This window comes from Scyliorhinus torazame, chromosome 17, assembly GCF_047496885.1.
Source record: "Scyliorhinus torazame isolate Kashiwa2021f chromosome 17, sScyTor2.1, whole genome shotgun sequence".
Taxonomy (NCBI): domain Eukaryota; kingdom Metazoa; phylum Chordata; class Chondrichthyes; order Carcharhiniformes; family Scyliorhinidae; genus Scyliorhinus; species Scyliorhinus torazame.
The window spans coordinates 1237087-1256843 of record NC_092723.1 but is presented as its reverse complement, the minus strand read 5'-3'; the positions used below and the strand labels follow the sequence as shown (position 1 = coordinate 1256843).

At 55.8% G+C, this 19757-nt stretch overlaps 1 protein-coding gene across 3 annotated transcripts in view; it reads left to right on the top strand.

Moving 5' to 3' along the window:
- The window catches only part of LOC140393616 (coagulation factor X-like), a 31851-nt gene extending 12789 nt beyond the window's left edge, over positions 1-19062 (top strand). For 2 of the 3 annotated variants that reach the window (XR_011935696.1, XM_072479887.1), the window contains 3 exons: positions 14845-14973; positions 17248-17278; positions 18774-19062. Coding sequence is in view for 2 of the 3 variants with exons in the window: in XM_072479887.1 (XP_072335988.1) it covers positions 14845-14973; positions 17248-17278; positions 18774-18922 (309 nt within the window). In the remaining variant the exon portion in view is untranslated. The remainder of the gene's footprint in view (positions 1-14844; positions 14974-17247; positions 17279-18773) is intronic. The other variant, XM_072479888.1, reaches the window with a different exon arrangement.
- The last annotated feature ends 695 nt before the right edge of the window (positions 19063-19757 follow it).

Here is a 19757-nt window from a genome sequence, read left to right as displayed (position 1 = left end):
GTTGCGAAGGTCGGCCGGCGTGGGTTGCGAAGGTCGGCCGATGTGGGTTGCGAAGGTCGGCCGGCGTGGGTTGCGAAGGTCGGCCGAGGGTTGCGAAGGTCGGCCGGCGTGGGTTGCGAAGGTCGGCCGAGGGTTGCGAAGGTCGGCCGATGTGGGTTGCGAAGGTCGGCCGATGTGGGTTGCGGAGGTCGGCGTGGGTTGCGAAGGTCGGCCGATGTGGGTTGCGAAGGTCGGCCGAGGGTTGCGAAGGTCGGCCGATGTGGGTTGCGGAGGTCGGCCGAGGGTTGCGAAGGTCGGCCGATGTGGGTTGCGAAGGTCGGCCGAGGGTTGCGAAGGTCGGCCGATGTGGGTTCAGAAGGTCGGCCGATGTGGGTTGCGAAGGTCGGCCGAGGGTTGCGAAGGTCGGCCGGCGTGGGTTGCGAAGGTCGGCCGATGTGGGTTGCGAAGGTCGGCCGGCGTGGGTTGCGAAGGTCGGCCGAGGGTTGCGAAGGTCGGCCGGCGTGGGTTGCGAAGGTCGGCCGAGGGTTGCGAAGGTCGGCCGATGTGGGTTGCGAAGGTCGGCCGATGTGGGTTGCGAAGGTCGGCCGATGTGGGTTGCGGAGGTCGGCGTGGGTTGCGAAGGTCGGCCGATGTGGGTTGCGAAGGTCGGCCGAGGGTTGCGAAGGTCGGCCGATGTGGGTTGCGGAGGTCGGCCGAGGGTTGCGAAGGTCGGCCGATGTGGGTTGCGAAGGTCGGCCGAGGGTTGCGAAGGTCGGCCGATGTGGGTTGCGGAGGTCGGCCGAGGGTTGCGAAGGTCGGCCGATGTGGGTTGCGAAGGTCGGCCGATGTGGGTTGCGGAGGTCGGCCGAGGGTTGCGAAGGTCGGCCGATGTGGGTTGCGAAGGTCGGCCGATGTGGGTTGCGAAGGTCGGCGTGGGTTGCGAAGGTCGGCGTGGGTTGCGAAGGTCGGCCGGCGTGGGTTGCGGAGGTCGGCCGATGTGGGTTGCGAAGGTCGGCGTGGGTTGCGAAGGTCGGCCGAGGGTTGCGAAGGTCGGCCGTGGGTTGCGAAGGTCGGCCGATGTGGGTTGCGAAGGTCGGCCGTGGGTTGCGAAGGTCGGCCGATGTGGGTTGCGAAGGTCGGTGTGGGTTGCGAAGGTCGGCCGATGTGGGTTGCGAAGGTCGGCCGATGTGGGTTGCGAAGGTCGGCCGAGGGTTGCGAAGGTCGGCCGATGTGGGTTGCGAAGGTCGGCCGATGTGGGTTGCGAAGGTCGGCCGAGGGTTGCGAAGGTCGGCCGATGTGGGTTGCGAAGGTCGGCCGATGTGGGTTGCGAAGGTCGGCGTGGATTGCGAAGGTCGGCAGGCGTGGGTTGCGAAGGTCGGCGTGGATTGCGAAGGTCGGCCGATGTGGGTTGCGAAGGTCGGCCGATGTGGGTTGCGAAGGTCGGCCGATGTGGGTCGCGAAGGTCGGCCGATGTGGGTTGCGAAGGTCGGCGTGGATTGCGAAGGTCGGCAGGCGTGGGTTGCGAAGGTCGGCCGAGGGTTGCGAAGGTCGGCCGATGTGGGTTGCGAAGGTCGGCCGATGTGGGTTGCGAAGGTCGGCCGAGGGTTGCGAAGGTCGGCCGATGTGGGTTGCGAAGGTCGGCCGATGTGGGTTGCGAAGGTCGGCCATGGGTTGCGAAGGTCGGCCGGGGGTTGCGAAGGTCGGCCGATGTGGGTTCAGAAGGTCGGCCGATGTGGGTTGCGAAGGTCGGCCGAGGGTTGCGAAGGTCGGCCGGCGTGGGTTGCGAAGGTCGGCCGAGGGTTGCGAAGGTCGGCCGAGGGTTGCGAAGGTCGGCCGAGGGTTGCGAAGGTCGGCCGGTGTGGGTTGCGAAGGTCGGCTGATATGGGTTGCGGAGGTCGGCTGGCGTGGATTGCGAAGGTCGTCCGATGTGGGTTGCGAAGGTCGGCCGATGTGGGTTGCGAAGGTCGGCCGAGGGTTGCGAAGGTCGGCCGAGGGTTGCGAAGGTCGGCCGAGGGTTGCGAAGGTCGGCCGAGGGTTGCGAAGGTCGGCCGGTGTGGGTTGCGAAGGTCGGCTGATATGGGTTGCGGAGGTCGGCTGGCGTGGATTGCGAAGGTCGTCCGATGTGGGTTGCGAAGGTCGGCCGATGTGGGTTGCGAAGGTCGGCCGAGGGTTGCGAAGGTCGGCCGAGGGTTGCGAAGGTCGGCCGAGGGTTGCGAAGGTCGGCCGGTGTGGGTTGCGGAGGTCGGCTGGCGTGGATTGCGAAGGTCGGCCGTGGGTTGCGAAGGTCGGCCGTGGGTTGCGAAGGTCGGCCGGCGTGGGTTGCGAAGGTCGGCCGTGGGTTGCGAAGGTCGGTTGGGTCGCTGGAAGGTTTGAAAAACACTGCCCTCCGCTGAATTCCGAAAGCTTCCTGTTCCATTACAACACTGATAGTGTTGCTCACCGTTTTTAAGGTAACCCACCTCTTCAATGAGCTGAAGCAGTTTCCTGAGGCAAGCCCCCAATGATAGTCATAGCAAAGTCCTGCAGATGCTGCAAATCTGAAATAAAAATAGAAAGTGCTGCCAATATTCAGCGCGTGGGACAGCACGCTGAGAGGAAATGCGGATTAATGTCCGGAATCTGCCCCTCATTTTGGACGTAAGTGATGTTCAGCTGGTGGCCCTGACTTGATCCTGAATTCGAGGTGAGTGTGATATCCAAAACCACTCAGAACGCCAGTGAGACATGACACTGATGAGAGTATAGGTCAGACCTGCTCGCTGTCTTCTCCCATACTCTGAGAGAGCTGGAGGTGAAACACCAACACGGTGACTGGGGGATTGTTAAGGAAGACAGAGTCACGGGGTAAAATGGACAGTGGGGTTAGAGGGTGGGGGTGAGGGGGGAGAAGGAGGAAGGAAACAGGAGCAGTTGGTGGGGGTTGGAGGCAAACATGGTTGAATGGAATGGAAGCACAGTAGGGGGTGTAAGTGAATGAAACTGTATGAATGGGAGGAGATTCATATAGACTCTGGAATACGATGGGGTTTATGTGCGGCAAAAGAATCACGTGTTGCACAAAGACTCATGGAGGTGAGGTAGAGGGACACCGATGTGGCCAGGAGTAAAATCATCAAGAAGGCTACTGGAATGTTCGCCTTTATCATAGAATCCCTGAAGTGCAGAAGGAGGCCATTCAGCCTATTGAGTCCACTCTGACCTCGAAAAGAGCACTTTACCCATGTGCGCTCCGCCCTATCCCCCAAACCCCATGACCTAACCTGCACATCCCAGGACACTTAAGTGCAATCCACCTAACCTGCACATCTTTCGGGACTGTGGTAGGAAACCGGAGCACCCGGAGGAAACCCACGCAGACACGAGAAAGTGCAAACTCCACACAGTCACGCGAGGCTGGAGTCGAAGCCTCGGAAAGGGAGCCCTGGAGCTGTGAGGCAGCAGTGCTAACCACTGTGCCACCATGTCGCTCTATATCTAGAGAACTGGAGTATAAACACACCGGGGTTATGCTGCAGCTTTACAAAACCCTGGCTAGGCCCCACTCGGAGTCACGGGGAGCCGTTCTGGGCACCACACCTTGGGAAGGATATTTTGGCCTTGGAGGGATGACGTAGGTTTATAAAAATGAGACCTGAATTACAGGAGGTAAGTCACGAGGAGAGATGACACAAATTACACCTGTTTTCACTATGATTTAGAAAGTTAAGGGATGATCTGATCAAAGTATTCAAGATATGAACAGAGGCGGGATTCCCCGTTGGCTGACACCGAAATCACGGGACGCGATTGGGCGGAGAATCGGTTCCAACGGCAAAATCGCGGCGGGCACCGATTTGACGCCAAATCATAATTCTCCGTCACCTCAAGCAGTAGCGTCAATGTGTTCTGGAATGCACATACAGTAAACACGTTTGCGTGTCATTAGTGGGCCTGACCCTGTATTCTCCGGGGCCTCCGCGATTCTCCCCCTCCTGGGGCGCGTTCCCCACGCCGCAGTTCATTTCTGATTTTAAAATTCGTGAAACTGGTGTCGTGGCTGCTGAAGGAGAGAGAGATCCAACATCACCACAGTGTTCTGCCAGTCATGCCGCTGGCCGGGGGGGGGGGGGGGGGGGGGGGGGGGGGGGGGGCTTCTGCCAGGGCCTGGGGCGGGGGCGGAGGGGGGGGAGTAGCAGGGGGTAACGAGGAGGTGGGCTGTGGGGTCGGGGTGGATGGGTATGGAACACCATTGCCGCAGCCGGCAAGGCATCATGAGGCTGCACACCCCGCTAACAGCCCGCTGGGAACTGAGGGCCTCAGGTGTCCACTCCAGACCACACACCCCTCCCCCAGGCCACCCCCCAGGTGCCTTCTGGCCCCAGCTTACCCATCAGCTGTATGGGCGCACTCCAGCGCACCCAGTGCCATTGTGTTGTCAGGGATGAGTGTGTGTGGGGAGTGGAGCCGGGGGGAGTGTGTGTGGGGAGTGGAGCCGGGGGGAGTGTGTGTGGGGAGTGGAGCCGGGGGGAGTGTGTGTGGGGAGTGGAGCCGGGGGGAGTGTGTGTGGGGAGTGGAGCCGGGGGGAGTGTGTGTGGGGAGTGGAGCCGGGGGGAGTGTGTGTGGGGAGTGGAGCCGGGGGGAGTGTGTGTGGGGAGTGGAGCCGGGGGGAGTGTGTGTGGGGAGTGTAATGTGTTTGTGCGGCTGCAGCTTGTCAGCCTCCCGAGTGTCAATCACGGACCCGGCGAATCCGGCCCCGTGGGTGGGATTCTCTGTTGCCCGCATCGTAATCTGCGATCGGGCGGAGAACCGATTCCGATGCTGGATTTGGGTCCGGCGCCAGTTTGACGCGGGTTTGCGATTCCCCGGCCCCTCCGGTGTCATCGCAATGCTGTTGACGCGTCCTCGTCCAGCGCACCCACGATACTCCGCCCTGATGGGCCCAGTTCCCGACGGTGCGGGACTTGTGGTCTGAGCCGGCGTGCCAGCTACAGACTGTGTCCAGCACCGCCCGCACTGGCCAGGAGCCGTGCTGCTGACTGGGGCAACTTCTGCTCGGGCCGGGGGGACTGGTGGGGGCTGGCCAGGGGGCTGCACGGGGGTCGTGGATTGCGGGTTGGGTTCGCGCACGGCCGGCGCCATAACCTCTGCAGGTCACCAGACTGTGGGCAGACCGGGACCCGGCCACTCTCCGGCCCTCACTGCTAGCCCCTAACCGGCCCCGGAATCGGTGAGGGTTTCACGCCAATTGTTCGGTCGTAAAAGACCACACGCTCCGCTGGTACCGGCACATAGCCGCTGGAACGGAGAATTTTTTTAAGAGAAGGTGTTGTGGGATACGGACTGAAGCAGATATATGGAGCGGGATTCCCCGTCGGTCGACGGTGAAATCGGGAAACGAGATTGGCCGGCGAATAGCCTCCGATGCCAATATCGCAGTTGGCGCCAAATCGTGATTTTCTGGCACCCCGAAAATGTCTTCAATGAGACGTGTGCTGCGTGGTGTTTAAACGCCGTTTGCATATCATTAGTGGGACTGACCCTGTATTCCCCGGGGCGTCCGCGGTTCACCGCCTCCAGTGGGCCGAGTTCCCGACAGCGCGCTTCACTTGTGGTTTCTGGCTGCAGAGCGAGAGAGTGGAGGTGGGAAATGGAGTGGACTGGCTGCTGGCCTGGACACCGGCCATGCTGACTGGGATGGGGAGGTGGGAGGGGAACCGGACATGTGGCCGGGGTGACCACCCCATGATACTGGGGTGATGATCAGACACCGAATGTCATTACGGCGGCATCTTGCTGAGCACCCACTGATCACCCGGCCCCTGGTTCTACAGAGTGACACCTGCCGTATGGGTACGATCACCACCCACCCCCCCCATACCCTCCGACCCCAAACACACCGCCCAACCAGCTGCCACCCACCGGGGGACCACCCGGGGTCACACCCATGGCAGGCCCCAGTAAGTGCAGTCCCTGCCCAGTGCCCCTGGCAGCAGGGACGGGCGCCCCCACAGTGCCAGATACCGACAGGGCAGGGGTGAGTGTGTGTGGGGGGGAGCATGCCTGGTCAGAGCCCGCAGTGCCAATGGGGCCACCGTGTGGCCCAGGAAACCTTGCTGGGCACAGGGGTATGCGTCATGCTAACATGTTGGCCTTCCAACCTCTGCAGTGAATGGCGTTTGTTGTTCAACCAGCAACGGTGGCCAGCGTGGCAATGGTCGCAGCTCTGCGAGATGTCCTGTAGCCCCGTGAGCGGGGGCCACTCGGAGAGGGGGGGAAGCTGTAGCAGTGGAGCGGGCAGCAGCGGAACGGCCAACAGAGGACCGGGCTGCAGAGGACCGGGCCGCAGAAGCGTAGGCGGCAGCCGCACAGGCTGGAGGGCCGGCCGCCCAACAGGCCGAGGAGGAGGAGGTGCCAAGGAGGTGCCGCACGAGGCCTCGTGTGTACTGGTGCCACCTGTCACTCGAGGACCTGCTGGACCGGGCATGCCGTCGAAGACTCCGAGCAGGTGGACAGTGTGACAGATGGCACACCTGTCACCGCGGGGGAATGGGGGAGGTCACCCGCTCCCGGTGGCCGTCAAGGTGACGGTCGCCCTGAACGTTTACGCGACAGGGTCCTTCCAGGCACTGAGTGGGGACCTGTCCGGGATCTCACAGACCTCGGTGCACAGGTACATCCGCGCCGTCACGGAGGCCCGAGATGCCCAGGCGGCTCAATACATCCAGTTCCATGTGGACCGAGCCCACCTGGCTGCCCGGGCAGTGGGTTCGCCGCCATCGCCGGGATGTCCCGAGTCCAAGGGGGTGATTGACGGGATTCATGTCCCCCTATGGGCACCTGTAGATGACAGGCCGCTCTACACAAACCGAAAGGGGTTCCACTCGATGAACATGCAGCTGGGGTGTGACCATCAGCTGCACATCGTGCACGTCTGCGCCTGATACCCGGGCAGTGTGCACGACACCTTCACCCCAGCACACACAACGGTCCCTGACATGTTCGAGGGGTACCCCCCTCCCGGCTGAGGGGTTGGCTATTGGGTGACAGGGGTTACCCGCTGTGGTGGTTGCTGGTGACGCCTATGCGAAGGCCACAGACCAACGCAGAGACCTGCTACAACGTCGCCCATACAGAGACCAGGAGTGTGATCGGGCGGAGCTTCGGCCTCCTGAAGATGTGGTTCAGGTGCCAGGACCGCTCTGGAGGGGCCTCCAGTGTGATGCTGAGAGGGTCGCCCGCGTTGTGGTGGCCTGCTGCGTCCTCCACAACATCGCGCAGCAGAGGGGCGACGTGCTGGAGGAGGAGGAGGAGGAAGGGCAGGCCTCATCCGACGAGGAGGATATGGGGGAGGGTTGAGGGCGGGACATGGGGCCCGGGCAGGCACAGGAGGCCGCATTTCGCCATTGCCAGGGTCAGCACGCATGAGACGTTCTGATCGCGCCACGGTTCACCGACAAGGGGGGTGGGGCTGGGGCGGCGCGTTGATGACAACCCGCTCTGCGATGAGCTCTGGTGCTCTGTATCGTTTGACAATGTCTGATTCATGGCAACTGTGGCACTTTCCCACCGTCCACCTGGGCGATCCCTGCTTGCGAGCTGGCCAGTCCATCACACGGTCCCTGAGAATCCCTGGGGTGGGGGTTCTGCGGACGGTCTGGGGAGGAGGGGGCTGCACGGTCCTCCCACAGGGCCTGCAACATTCCACCTCACTCCCCCGGCCAACCCTGACCAGCCCACCCCCACACACAGCAGACAGAGCACAGAGGCAATTTCTTACGGTGTTAACGGGTATTTATTGTGCAGAACGAGATGAAAATGAAATGAAATGAAAATCGCTTCTTGTCACAAGTAGGCTTCAAATGAAGTTACTGTGAAAAGCCCCTAGTCGCCACATTCCGGCGCCTGTTCGGGGAGGCTGTTACGGGAATTGAACCGTGCTGCTGGCCTGCCAGGGTCTGCTTTCAAAGCCAGCGATTTAGCCCTGTGCTAAACAGCCCCTATATGCACAGTCTGTGCCCTAATCCCTATAACTAAACTGTGCCACGGGCCCTGACACCACATCTCTGTGCTTTCCCAGACATACAGCAGGAGTGCAGGCGGCCGGCTGCGATTCCTGCCCTGCGACGAGGGTGCCCGTTGGCGCGCGTCTCCTGGGGCGACCTGGCCTGAATGGGCTCGGCTGCTGCCCGGGCGTATCGGGTGGTGTGGTGCTGTCCTGTTCTGCCCGCTGCCCACCAGATGCACCAGGGACAGGAGGGGGGAGTCGCTGGCATGGGCCCCATCACCTCCTCCTCCCTCAGTGTGATGGTTACTGCCTTATCATCATGTAAGGTGATGTCCCCTTTAAGACCAGGCTTGGAACCCTGGGGACTCCGCCTCTGGCTCCGCCCATCTGGGAGCGATACATAAAGGCCTGCCTCATGGTCTGTATAGCAGTCAGCTCTCGTCCAAATCTGTAGCATAGTTATTAGCCTAATAAAGCCTTCTTTACAGTTTAATCTCTAAGCATCATTATTGAGGGTACCTCAATTTATTAGGCTAAACTAGATTCAGGATGGACGCAGGCCTAAAACCAGAGAAGCTCAATCTGGAAGCACGAACGCCGGAGGCAAAGGAAATTTTTAAATACTGGCTGCGGTGCTTCGAGGCCTACCTGGACTCCGCAGAGACTCCCATCCTGGGGCCACGCAAGCTGCGTCTACTCCACGCCCGGGTGAGTCACAGAATCTCCGCCACGCTCGAAAAGGCAATGACTTATGAGGAAGCGATTGAGTTGCTCCGCAAGCGGTTTGTCAGACCCGTCAGTGAGGTGCACGCCCGGCATCTGCTCTCTACCTGCCGGCAGCGCTCGGGGGAATCGCTCGACGAGTTTGTTGAGAAACTCACCGCGCTGGCCAGGGACTGTGACCATCAGGATGTGACAGGGGAAGTCCATATGAACCTGCACATCAGAGATTCTTTCGTGTCCGGCATCCGCTCGACCTACATCCGGCAGCGACTACTCGAAAACGGGGCAAAAGACCTCCAGGAGACGCTAACGCTCGCCTCCTCGCTGGAGGTGGCCCGACACAACTTGGGTACGTATCCCGCGGACTCTGCCAGCCCCCCCGGACTTCCTCAGACTCGCCCGTATTACAGGCCTGCGCCACGCGGCGACCCGCTCACCATGGGGGCACACCTTGCTACTTCTGCGGGCAGGGCCAGCACCCACACCCACGCTGCCCAGCCCGCTCCACGATCTGCAGCGACTGCGGGAAGAAAGGGCACTTTGCGAGGGTCTGCCTGGCCAGACCCAGGGGCCAGAAAAACAAAGAACAGCCGGCCTGAAAATCAGGCTTCAGGCCCGCAGGCCTCGCAATGCTGCTGCGCACCGACCCGACACGTCCTCTTCTGATGCGTCATCAGCCTCGTGCGAATCATGGGAGCGGCCATCTGGTCGGCGGCCATCTTCTCGACCCAACACGTGCGACCAACGGCAGCAGCCATTTTACGACTCCGACTACCCGCGACTGGGTGCGATCACCCTCGATCAAACTCGGCCAAAACATCTGCAGAACTCCATGATGCAGGTCCAGGTCAACGGGCACGACACTGCATGCCTCTTCGACTCCGGGAGCACGGAGAGCTTTATCCACCCTGAAACGGTAAGGCGCTGCTCCCTACGCACCCATCCCGCATCCCAAACCATAGCCCTCGCATCCGGGTCCCACTCGGTACAAATCACGGGGTACTGTATGGCGGATCTCTCGATCCAGGGTGCCAAATACACCCGTTTCAAATTTTATATCCTCCCTCACCTCTGTGCCCCCCTGCTGCTCGGACTGGATTTCCAGTGCAGCCACCGAAGCCTGACACTGAAGTTCGGCGGACCCTTGCCCCCCCTCACGGTGTGCTGCCTTGCGACACTGAAAGTCGCACCCCCCTCGCTATTCGCTAACCTCACTCCCGACTGTAAGCCCGTCGCCACCAGGAGCCGGCGCTACAGTGCCCAAGATATGGCTTTTATCAAGTCAGAGGTCCAGCGTTTACTGGGAGAGGGGGTCATCGAGGCTAGCAACAGCCCTTGGAGAGCGCAAGTGGTGGTAGTCCGGTCCGGGGAGAAGAAAAGGATGGTCGTGGATTATAGCCAGACCATAAACCGATTCACGCAGCTTGATGCGTACCCCCTTCCTCGCATCGCGGAAATGGTAAATCGGATCGCCCAATACCGAGTCTTTTCCACGGTCGACCTCAAATCTGCCTACCACCAGCTCCCCATCCGACCAAAAGACCGCCCCTATACTGCCTTCGAAGCAGCCGGCCGGCTCTTCCACTTCCTCAGGGTCCCCTTTGGTGTCACAAATGGGGTCTCCGTCTTTCAAAGGGCGATGGACCAAATGGTGGACCAGTACGGTTTGCGGGCTACATACCCGTACTTGGACAATGTCACCATCTGCGGCCATGATCAGCAGGACCATGACGCTAACCTCAAAAAGTTCCTCCAGACCGCCCGAGCCCTTAACCTGACCTATAACGAGGGCAAATGCGTTTTCCACACCACCCGGCTGGCCATCCTCGGCTATGTCGTGGAAGACGGGGTCCTAGGTCCCTTAAGGAACTCCCTCTCCCCCGCAGCCTCAAGGCCCTCAAACGGTGCTTGGGGCTTTTCTCCTATTACGCCCAGTGGGTCCCCAAGTATGCGGACAAAGCCCGCCCACTCCTAAAGACCACCACTTTTCCCCTCTCGGCTGAGGCTCAATTGGCCTTCAACCGCATTAAGGCCGATATCATCAAGGCCGCCATGCACGCGGTGGACGAAACCATCCCTTTCCAGGTAGAGAGCGATGCATCAGACATCGCCCTGGCTGCTACCCTCAATCAAGGAGGCAGACCAGTAGCGTTCTTCTCCCGAACCCTCACCGCCTCCGAGATTCGACACTCTGCAGTCGAAAAGGAGGCACAAGCCATTGTGGAGGCTGTGCGGCGCTAGAGACACTACCTAGCCGGTAGGAGGTTTACCCTCGCCTATATGTTCGATAACACGCAACGGGGCAAAATAAAAAACGATAAAATTTTGAGGTGGAGGATCGAACTCTCCACCTACTCGTACGATATCAAGTATCGTCCAGGGGAGCTCAACGAGCCCCCAGATGCCCTGTCCCGCGGCATATGCGCCAACGCGCAGGAGGACCGCCTGCAAGCCATCCACAATGACCTCTGCCACCTGGGGGTTACCCGGCTTGTCCATTTCATCAAGTCCCGCAACCTACCTTACTCAACCAAGGAGGTCAAGGCCATGGTCAGGGCCTGCCAGGTCTGTGCGGTGATTAAGGCACTGCACAGCATCTTCACCCTGTTCGGTTTCCCTGCTTATATCCACAGCGACCGGGGTACATCGTTCATGAGCGATGAACTGCGTCAGTATCTGCTCAGCAAAGGCATCGCCTCGAGCAGAACGACCAGTTATAACCAGCAGGGAAACGGGCAGGTGGAGAGGGAGAACGCGACCGTGTGGAAGGCTGTCCTTCTGGCCCTGCGGTCGAGAAATCTCCCAACCACCCGCTGGCAGGAGGTCCTACCCGATGCCCTACACTCCATTAGGTCACTCCTCTGCACGGCCACAAATGAGACCCCTCATGACCGATTGTTTCTCTTCCCCAGGAGGTCTACCTCCGGGGTCTCGCTTCCACCTTGGCTGACGGCTCCGGGACCTGTTCTTCTCCGGAGGCACGCGAAGAGCCATAAAACGGACCCCCTAGTTGAAAAGGTCCGACTGCTCCACGCCAACCCCAGTTACGCCTACGTGGAGTACTCCGACGGCAGGCAAGATACGGTTTCCCTCCGGGATCTGGCACCCGCTGGATCCCCCACCACAGACGCCCCTTCCCGTGCCGCTCCCCTGCAGGACCCGTCGCCCCCTAAAACACCCCCCCTTCTGGCCCTACCACGCGTTGGTGAGCTCCTACTGTGCGCCCCCTTTACACACCCCTTTACACACCCCGCCGGCGCCGGCTCCGCTACCCCCGGCCCTGCCTAGTTCCTCTGCCCCGACCCGGACCGAAGCTCCGACCGCTGTGCTCCCGGATGTGCCCTCAACCGGGACGTCCGTGTCCGCCGCACCACCGCCCGAATTGAGGAGATCGAGGAGGATGATCCGGCCGCCGAGACGGATGGACCTATGATGGCACTTCACCCCCGCCGGACTCCTTTTTAAACAGGGGGTGAATGTGATGAACGGTTACTGCCTTATCATCATTTAAGGTGATGTCCCTTTTAAGAACAGGCTTGGAACCCTGGGGACTCCGCCTCTGGCTCCGCCTATCTGGGAGCCATACATAAAGGCCTGCCTCATGGTCTGTATACCAGTCAGCTCTCGTCCATAGCTGTAGCATAGTTATTAGCCTAATAAAGCCTTCTTTACAGTTTAATCTCTAAGCATCATTATTGAGGGTACCTTACTCAGGGTGCCCGGTAGCCCCCGGGACACTCCATGGGACGGCGGTGCAAGTGGAGCCACCCGCTGAGGCTCCAGTCCTGGAGGGTTGCTCTGGTCTCGCCCAGGGTCTGCACGCTCGAGGCCATGGAGCACAGAGAGTGGACCATCTCCGTCTGCATCTGTGTCACATCGGCCAGTGATTGGGACACCTCCCTCAGCGTCTGGACCACGCCAGCCATAGCCTGGGCAATGCCGCCGCCGCTCTCAGCCATGGCCTGCTGTGACTGGGCCACACTGAGGGGCACCGCTGCGATGTCCAGGTGGTTCTGGCACGTGGCTGCCTGTGAGAAGGGAGCCTTGTCCCCGGCCTCGGACCCCCCCTACACAGAGTGCTCCAGGCCTGGGACACTCAGAAACCGTATCTGAAACCGGCGCCCACAATTCCCCAGTCTGGGCGGCAGCTGGTTCCTGGGGCCGGGCTGCCCTCTGACCGTCAGACCCCTCGGCTGCTCCTACCTCCACCTGCTATACCGAACCGACTGTGTGGTGCTCACAAGATAGTGTCCCAGGAGCCTCTTCAATAATTTGCCCAACCGAGGTGATAGTCTCTGAGATGGGGGAGAATGTTGGAGACAGCTGTGATGAAAAGCCCATGTCCTCCTCTCACCTGAGCTCCGGGGTGTCCGGAGTCTCGGGCGGGAGGGCTGGTGTTCCGGCTGCTCCCCCCGTCAGTGCTCGGCTGCCTGGAGGGCACCGGCTGTGGAACTAGCTGGGGGCGGGGGCTCCGGATGGACCAGCCCCATCTCCGGCAGGTCCTGTTAGACACAAGACAACATGACTAGACTGTGGGCTGGGAGGAGTGGGGGTGGGCATGGGGGTGGGGGTGGGGGGGGGGGGAGTTGCGGTGGAGGTTGAGGGAGGTGTGGGGGTGGGGGTGGGGTGAGGGTGGGGTGGGGTGAGGGAGGTGTGGGGGTGGGGTGGGGTGAGGGTGGGTGGGGAGTGGAGCCGGGGTGAGTGTAGCCTGGGTGCCACGCAGTGTTGGCATCCTCTCCTGAGCCTGAATCCTTTGGGGCTCCTCCAATCGGCTGCGCAGTCACAGGAATATCACTGATGTCCCCTCCTGGATCTCACTGCTCTGTGTTAACAGCCTGGGCTCGCGCACGGTCAATTCCTGCCCCACTCATCCCGGAGACACAAAACAAGTGAATTAACCAATAATTCTTATAAAAACACCCAAAGTCTTTAGCCCTTGTCTGCCCAATAATTACAGTCACCTGATTTGTAAATTTAAACACAATTACTGTTTATTTATAATTAGAACAAATATGTAATACCCAGTAATTACCGCTGCTTACCAAAACACTAACACCTGACCCCCCTGTTAACTTCCCCACCCTTTACCCACACACAAGACAGACAAACACTGAGAGGGGGGGAGGGATAATAATAAGGAATCAAGTCAAAAGATAAGAATCCTTGATTTCAGATGATGAGTTCTTCAGTGCTCTTCCTTCACAGTATGAGTATGGTTCACAGTTTCTGGTTTACACTCTGTAACAATCTTCCTCTCAGTTAGCAACATCTTACTCACAGCTTTTCCAGGAGAGACCCCTGGCTTCACATCAGCCTGTTCTGCAGAGAGAGCTGGTTCCCATTGATGTGTTGGGTGTTCTGGATCGCAAACAGGTCACCAACACTGGAAGTGGTGCAACTCTATTTTATTATAAGGTTAACTATATTAACATACTTGAACTGTGGGTAAATGCAATACCAGCTTTAACTGTTGCCCCTTGCCTAGTCCTAACCAGGTGATGCACTCAGCACATGGTGAATGTCTGTGTTGCAGGCTGTGAGCTCTGTGCTCCGAGATGGCTGCTACTAGAAGCCGCGGGAACTCTCCTGTCCCCTGTCTTTATAGTGCGTGTGCTCTCACTGGTGGTTGGCTGTGGTGTTGTGTGTGTTGATTGGTCCCACTGTGTGTCCATCAGTGTGTGTGTCTGCACCATGATATACTGGTGTATATTATGACACTCATGGTGGTGTTTTGGTGAGAATCAGCTGGTGGGAAGAGAGAGGTTTTCTGTCTTAGCTGCCAAAGCGAAACTGAAAGCTCCTTCGGTCTCTGAACCGTTTCAGTGAGAACAGAACCAATCACCAGCTGTTACCGGGCAGAACACAGCCTTTTTGGCCAATTCACTGGCCATCAGCCAAATCAATCAAACCGAGACTCAGCCAATCTCTGTCCTTGGTGCTGGTAACTGCAGTCCAAACCAGCACAGGCATCTGCTTGAATTAAAGGCACAGGCCACTGCTTCCTCCTGTTTGAAGTAAAGATATGGGCAACCTTAAAGACACAACTCCATTAATCATTCATGGTTCAAAAATGTAATTGCAAAAATAAAAGAAAGGGGGGAAAATGGGATAAACAGGAAGGATCCTTATATCTGGTCTATCATCTGCATCCGCTCTAGGGAGAACCTTGTCCAGAGGCTCAATATCTGGATGGGACCCTGCTGAGTCCTGGATCCAGCAGACCCCTGATTGCTGTCTCCCTTGGATGCTCTGCCTCAGAAACCTGTCTGCTAATTTTACCCACCAAGGTGTGTGTCTCTGAGATGGTGGAGGGTGCAGGTGATAACTGTGATACATTGTCAATGTTCTCCTTGGAGCTCTCTTCTGAGGTTGTCTCTTGGGTGGCAGGGGAGAGCAGCGACTCCAGGTGGCCTGGCCTCATCAGATGGTGATCCTGAAAGACAATGGGCATGGGTTCAGTGAAAGGGAAGGACAATTGTCTGGATATCAACAACGTATTTGAGACATTATCTGGATGAAGGGGCAGTGGCTTCTATGGCACAGGTCAACCTCGCTGTTGATCACTACTCTCTCCTCGGGCAACCTCGCGATCTCCAGGGCTAGTTCCTCATTGGGAGTGAGGACTTACAACTCTGGAATTCTGACCCCGATTCTCTCCCTTTCCTTCTTATTATGGGCTATCTTCTCCTGTGGGGACAAAGAGAGGAGATTGGGAGCCAAATGTCTTATGGGTCAGGTGGTCTATAGCAGGTAGCATGTGTGGGCACCTCATGTGGATATTAACGTGCTGATGTGTGTTGAGAATTCTGAGGAACAAGCTTGGAGATTGAATGTTGGGAGGGTGCGAGGTGCCAGCCAGTTGATTGGGAGGGGGGGGGAGGGTTTGGGAATTGAAAGCTGGTAAACAGGACTGGTGCCAGGAGAGAGGTGGTGACTTACTCTGGCAGCTCAGAAGGAGGTAATTCACCTTCATCCTACATTGGGTGGCGATCTACCTGGTCATGCTGCCCGCACTCACTGCAGCTGCCACTGCCTCCCAAGCGGCATTGATCACCGTGTTGCTGGTCCTCTGACTCCCTCGGGGGTACAGGGTGCCCCGCCTCTCACCCACAGTGTCCAGAAGCCTTGTGTGGTCGGCATCCACAAATCGAGGAAAAGTTCTCCACGCCGCTCTTCTGGGAATGACTGCTGAGGGACCATTTAAATGCTGCCCCCTTGTTAACTGGAACAGCTGAGGTGTGAGTCAGGGAAACAGAGTCTGGGGCCTCGGGTACTGTGTTTTCAAATGGGGCCTCGTGTTTTGCATTTAGTGTGGGTGAATATCGATGTGGATCGTACCCATAAACCCAGCACAAATCACCCGTGAACCCACCCAAATTGACACTGAGGGCAGGATGTATCCACCACCCCGCCGTCTGTTTTTCGACAGTGGAGGTGGTCCGCCAGTGGAATTTACTGGTCCCGCGTTATCAACAGGACTTCCCAGTGACTGCACCCCTCGCCATTGGGAAACCTGTGCTCCGTCGTGGGACTGGAATATCCCGCCGGGATGAACAGCTGCTAAATCCCGGCCTTAATCATTTATTGGGAGAATCTCACCCAACGTATTTCATTGAAAAAGGTCAGAAAAGCAGCCTCAGCAGGTTGAAGGATTTTGAAAATTGTGAAATAACAATGACAGAAACATCGGCCAAAATGACACAGCGACATCAAATCGAAATTGTCCAAGTAAATCGGAAGAACCAACCCTAAAAACTGAGCAACTTTAAAGTGAAACAACTTAAAGTTGTTAACTTAAAATTAAGGACGGCACAGTAACACAGTGGTTAGCACTGTTGCTTCACAGTGCCAGGGTCCCAGGTTCGATTCCTGCCTGGGTCACTGTCTGTGCGGACTCTGCACGTTCTCCCCGTGTCTGCGTGGGTTTCCTCCGGGTACTCCGGTTTCCTCCCACAAGTCCCGATAGACGTGCTGTTAGGTGAATTGGATATTCTGAATTCTCCCTCCGTGTACCCGAACAGGCGCTGGAATGTGGCAACTGGGGGACTTTCACAGTAACTTCATTGCAGTGTTAATGTCAGCCTACTTGTGACAATAAAGATTATTATTAAGTGGGGTGACTAAAATGGGGGCTTACTCTATATAGGGGATGATTCTGTGATCAATGCTGTTCAGGGGACGAGCAATGCTCAGAGTTCGTGAATCTCACTAAGTCATCAGTGTGCAGCACCTGATGCTGCACAGGCTTAATTTAACGGGTAGAAGATGACGGGCTGTAAAATTGCGGCTCGCAAATCTTTACAACAAATTGAACAGTTAATCCCTTTGGAATTGTGTCTCCCACTGTCTTCACCCTTTGAAGTCCTCTCTCCTTCTAAATATATCTAATCCTTCTTCGACTTGGCATCATTTTGTGGACACTGAAATTCTTTCAGATGATTTTTGGCCTTAAAGAATTGATATAAATGTATATTGCTGATATCATGATTGTTAAAATTGTTTATTGGTATGGTTTATACCCTTATAGCTCTGAATCTTACATCTATCTTTTTCATTTGTAGGGCATTTTCTTGGATATACTTTCCAATAGAAGTACGTATGAGAGTCTTTGGTTTAATAACATAACTAAGGAAAAGTTGACTGTAGCTGCGGTCGAGAACATGTGCTTTCCCATAAATACACTTAATTTTGAAATAATTCCAGAATGATTTAATTTCCAAAGAGTGTGTTCAATGGGTCTTGCTTCTAAATAAAACTTGAAAAAGAGGGAATAATAAAACTGTCCGGAAATACTCGGTTGCTGTTCAGATTAATAATGTTAACTATGGTGGAATTCTCTGTTTGAGACTAAGGGTGGGATTCTCAATTTCAGCGGCTAAGTGCGGCGCCAGGAGAGCTTGTGGTCTTTTATGACCAAAAAAATCGGCGGCGACCCTCACCGATTCGGGGGCCATTGAAGGGCTCGCTCCGGTGCCGACTGAATCCCGCCCTTAGTGTTGATGCCAACACAGAATCCATGGACAGTTACGACAGAAAAACCGGCGCCAATCTGGACTGATTTCGCTACTGTTGAGGGGCTAACACTGGTGCCGCTTAAAGATTGTTATTATTGTTAGGCAGGATTGATGTGCATCAGTTCTGGTTCTATGCACAATGGGTTTTGCAATATTTCCTGTTCGCCAGTTAGGTAAATAACTGCAAAGTTTATTTACCACAATGCAGAGGCTCACAGCCTCGTGGCTGCGAATCAGCTTCCAGGATCAAACTGAACCAGAAACCCACGCTTGTTGGGGTCATCCCCCACCCTGGTCCCTGATTGGTTACCCAGGTAAAAGACTCTCGTCAGATTGGCCCTTTAAGGGGAAAACACCTTAGGCTCATAGCTCAGATCATTGGACGATCACCCTGAGGATTGCTGAGATCCCCTTACTAAATTCATCCTGGGATTAAAGCATCTTTCTTAGAGCTTACGACTGGGAGAGCTGTAAACGGTCTCTTAGTTTTAGTGTTTAAAGTCCATACACCAGAAATATTTTTTCAGTTGTGTGTGGGATGTTTGAAATTTGAATGCACATGCTCAGACTTAACACAGTGAAACTGTGACGAGAAAGTGAACAAGGTGCATTGGGTGGTTTGGGAGAAGCCATTTGGTGTCAGACAATTCATTCTACCTTCCAACTGGCAGTTATTCTGGTGTCGGAATCACCATCACTGTGAGAACCATTTGAGTTTGGGGAATGATGGTTGGCTTTGGATAGTTTATGAAGGTGGTTATTTGACTGGGGTAGTCTTCACTGTAGCAGGAATAGCAAGAAACATAGGTCTAACTTTGAGCGTGTTAACTGTGGTGAGATACCAAGACTACAAGGTTGTCATTTTGAGTGTGGGTCGATGCAGATTTGGGTCGATGCGGATTTACTTCAGCATCTGCATCTATCTCTTTACCTAGAGACCAATTTATTTGACATCACAGCTAAATTACTGTCATATAAAATTCAATAAAATCTTTACACCATTACTGTAAATTTATTCAAGAGTAATTTGCCCTTGGTCTGAGCAATGTTCTAATTTGATTTTCTAAATCCAGCTTCCTTAATGACAACTGTAAAGAGGATTGAAGAAGAACAAAGAGAAATAGATAATATTGAAAAGAAGCTGATGGAAATTGAAATGAAAATCAAAACCTGTGAAATTTCGTTATTTACAAAGTTAAAAGATTGTATCGATGGTAAATAATATGAAATGCTTTTTATTTTCACCATTGCAGTCTGTTAAATCTGTATCAAACTGTTGTGCTCATGTTAATTTTGTTCTGCAAAGTTTTACAGATCAATAAAATTTCAATGAACTCTGAGCAATACAGCTCACAATAGGAATGTGCTTTGGGTCGATTTCATTTGTGTCTTTAGAAGCTGTAGCTTGAAATGTTGGTGCAGTGTGAAGCCATAGATTTCATTGGTGGAGTTTTTAAAGATTCTGTATTGGTGGATGTGTAAAAAACATCAACCCGAAAATGATTTTTTACTCCCACCTTTGCTTGAGGTTTCTCGTCTGAGTGACGTATAAATAATAATTTACTTGTGCATGATCACAACATTTACTACTGACCCCTCTATGCCTGACAGAGCTTGGCAGCTCTGGTACTCAGGAGTTCCTCAGGGGTGCCATTGGCAGCTGCAGAACAAAACCTACTGGAGCCCCAGGATTGGAGAGTAACACAGGCCACTGGTATTTAATGTGCACGGCGGCGGGGTGGGAATGGCTACAATGGATCCCCCATCCAGAATTTAATTCTGGCAGAGGTGGGAAGGCAGAGGCAATCTGATATGCCCCTTCCTGCCTAAGTACATGCCTTTCCTGCTTTTGAGACTCATCTCCAGTGGGTTCACGAGATTCTGTCCATTTTACAGTTTGAATAGTTGTTGTTTTTATCTAAAGACTTCCTTTATGAAGTCGATATGCAATATATGTTCAGAGCATTCTTCAAGCATAAATCCATCCACTCTCAAAATTTCTACAATTATCTATGAGATCAATGTATCCATTTTCACCCCCAAAAAACACTTTTCAA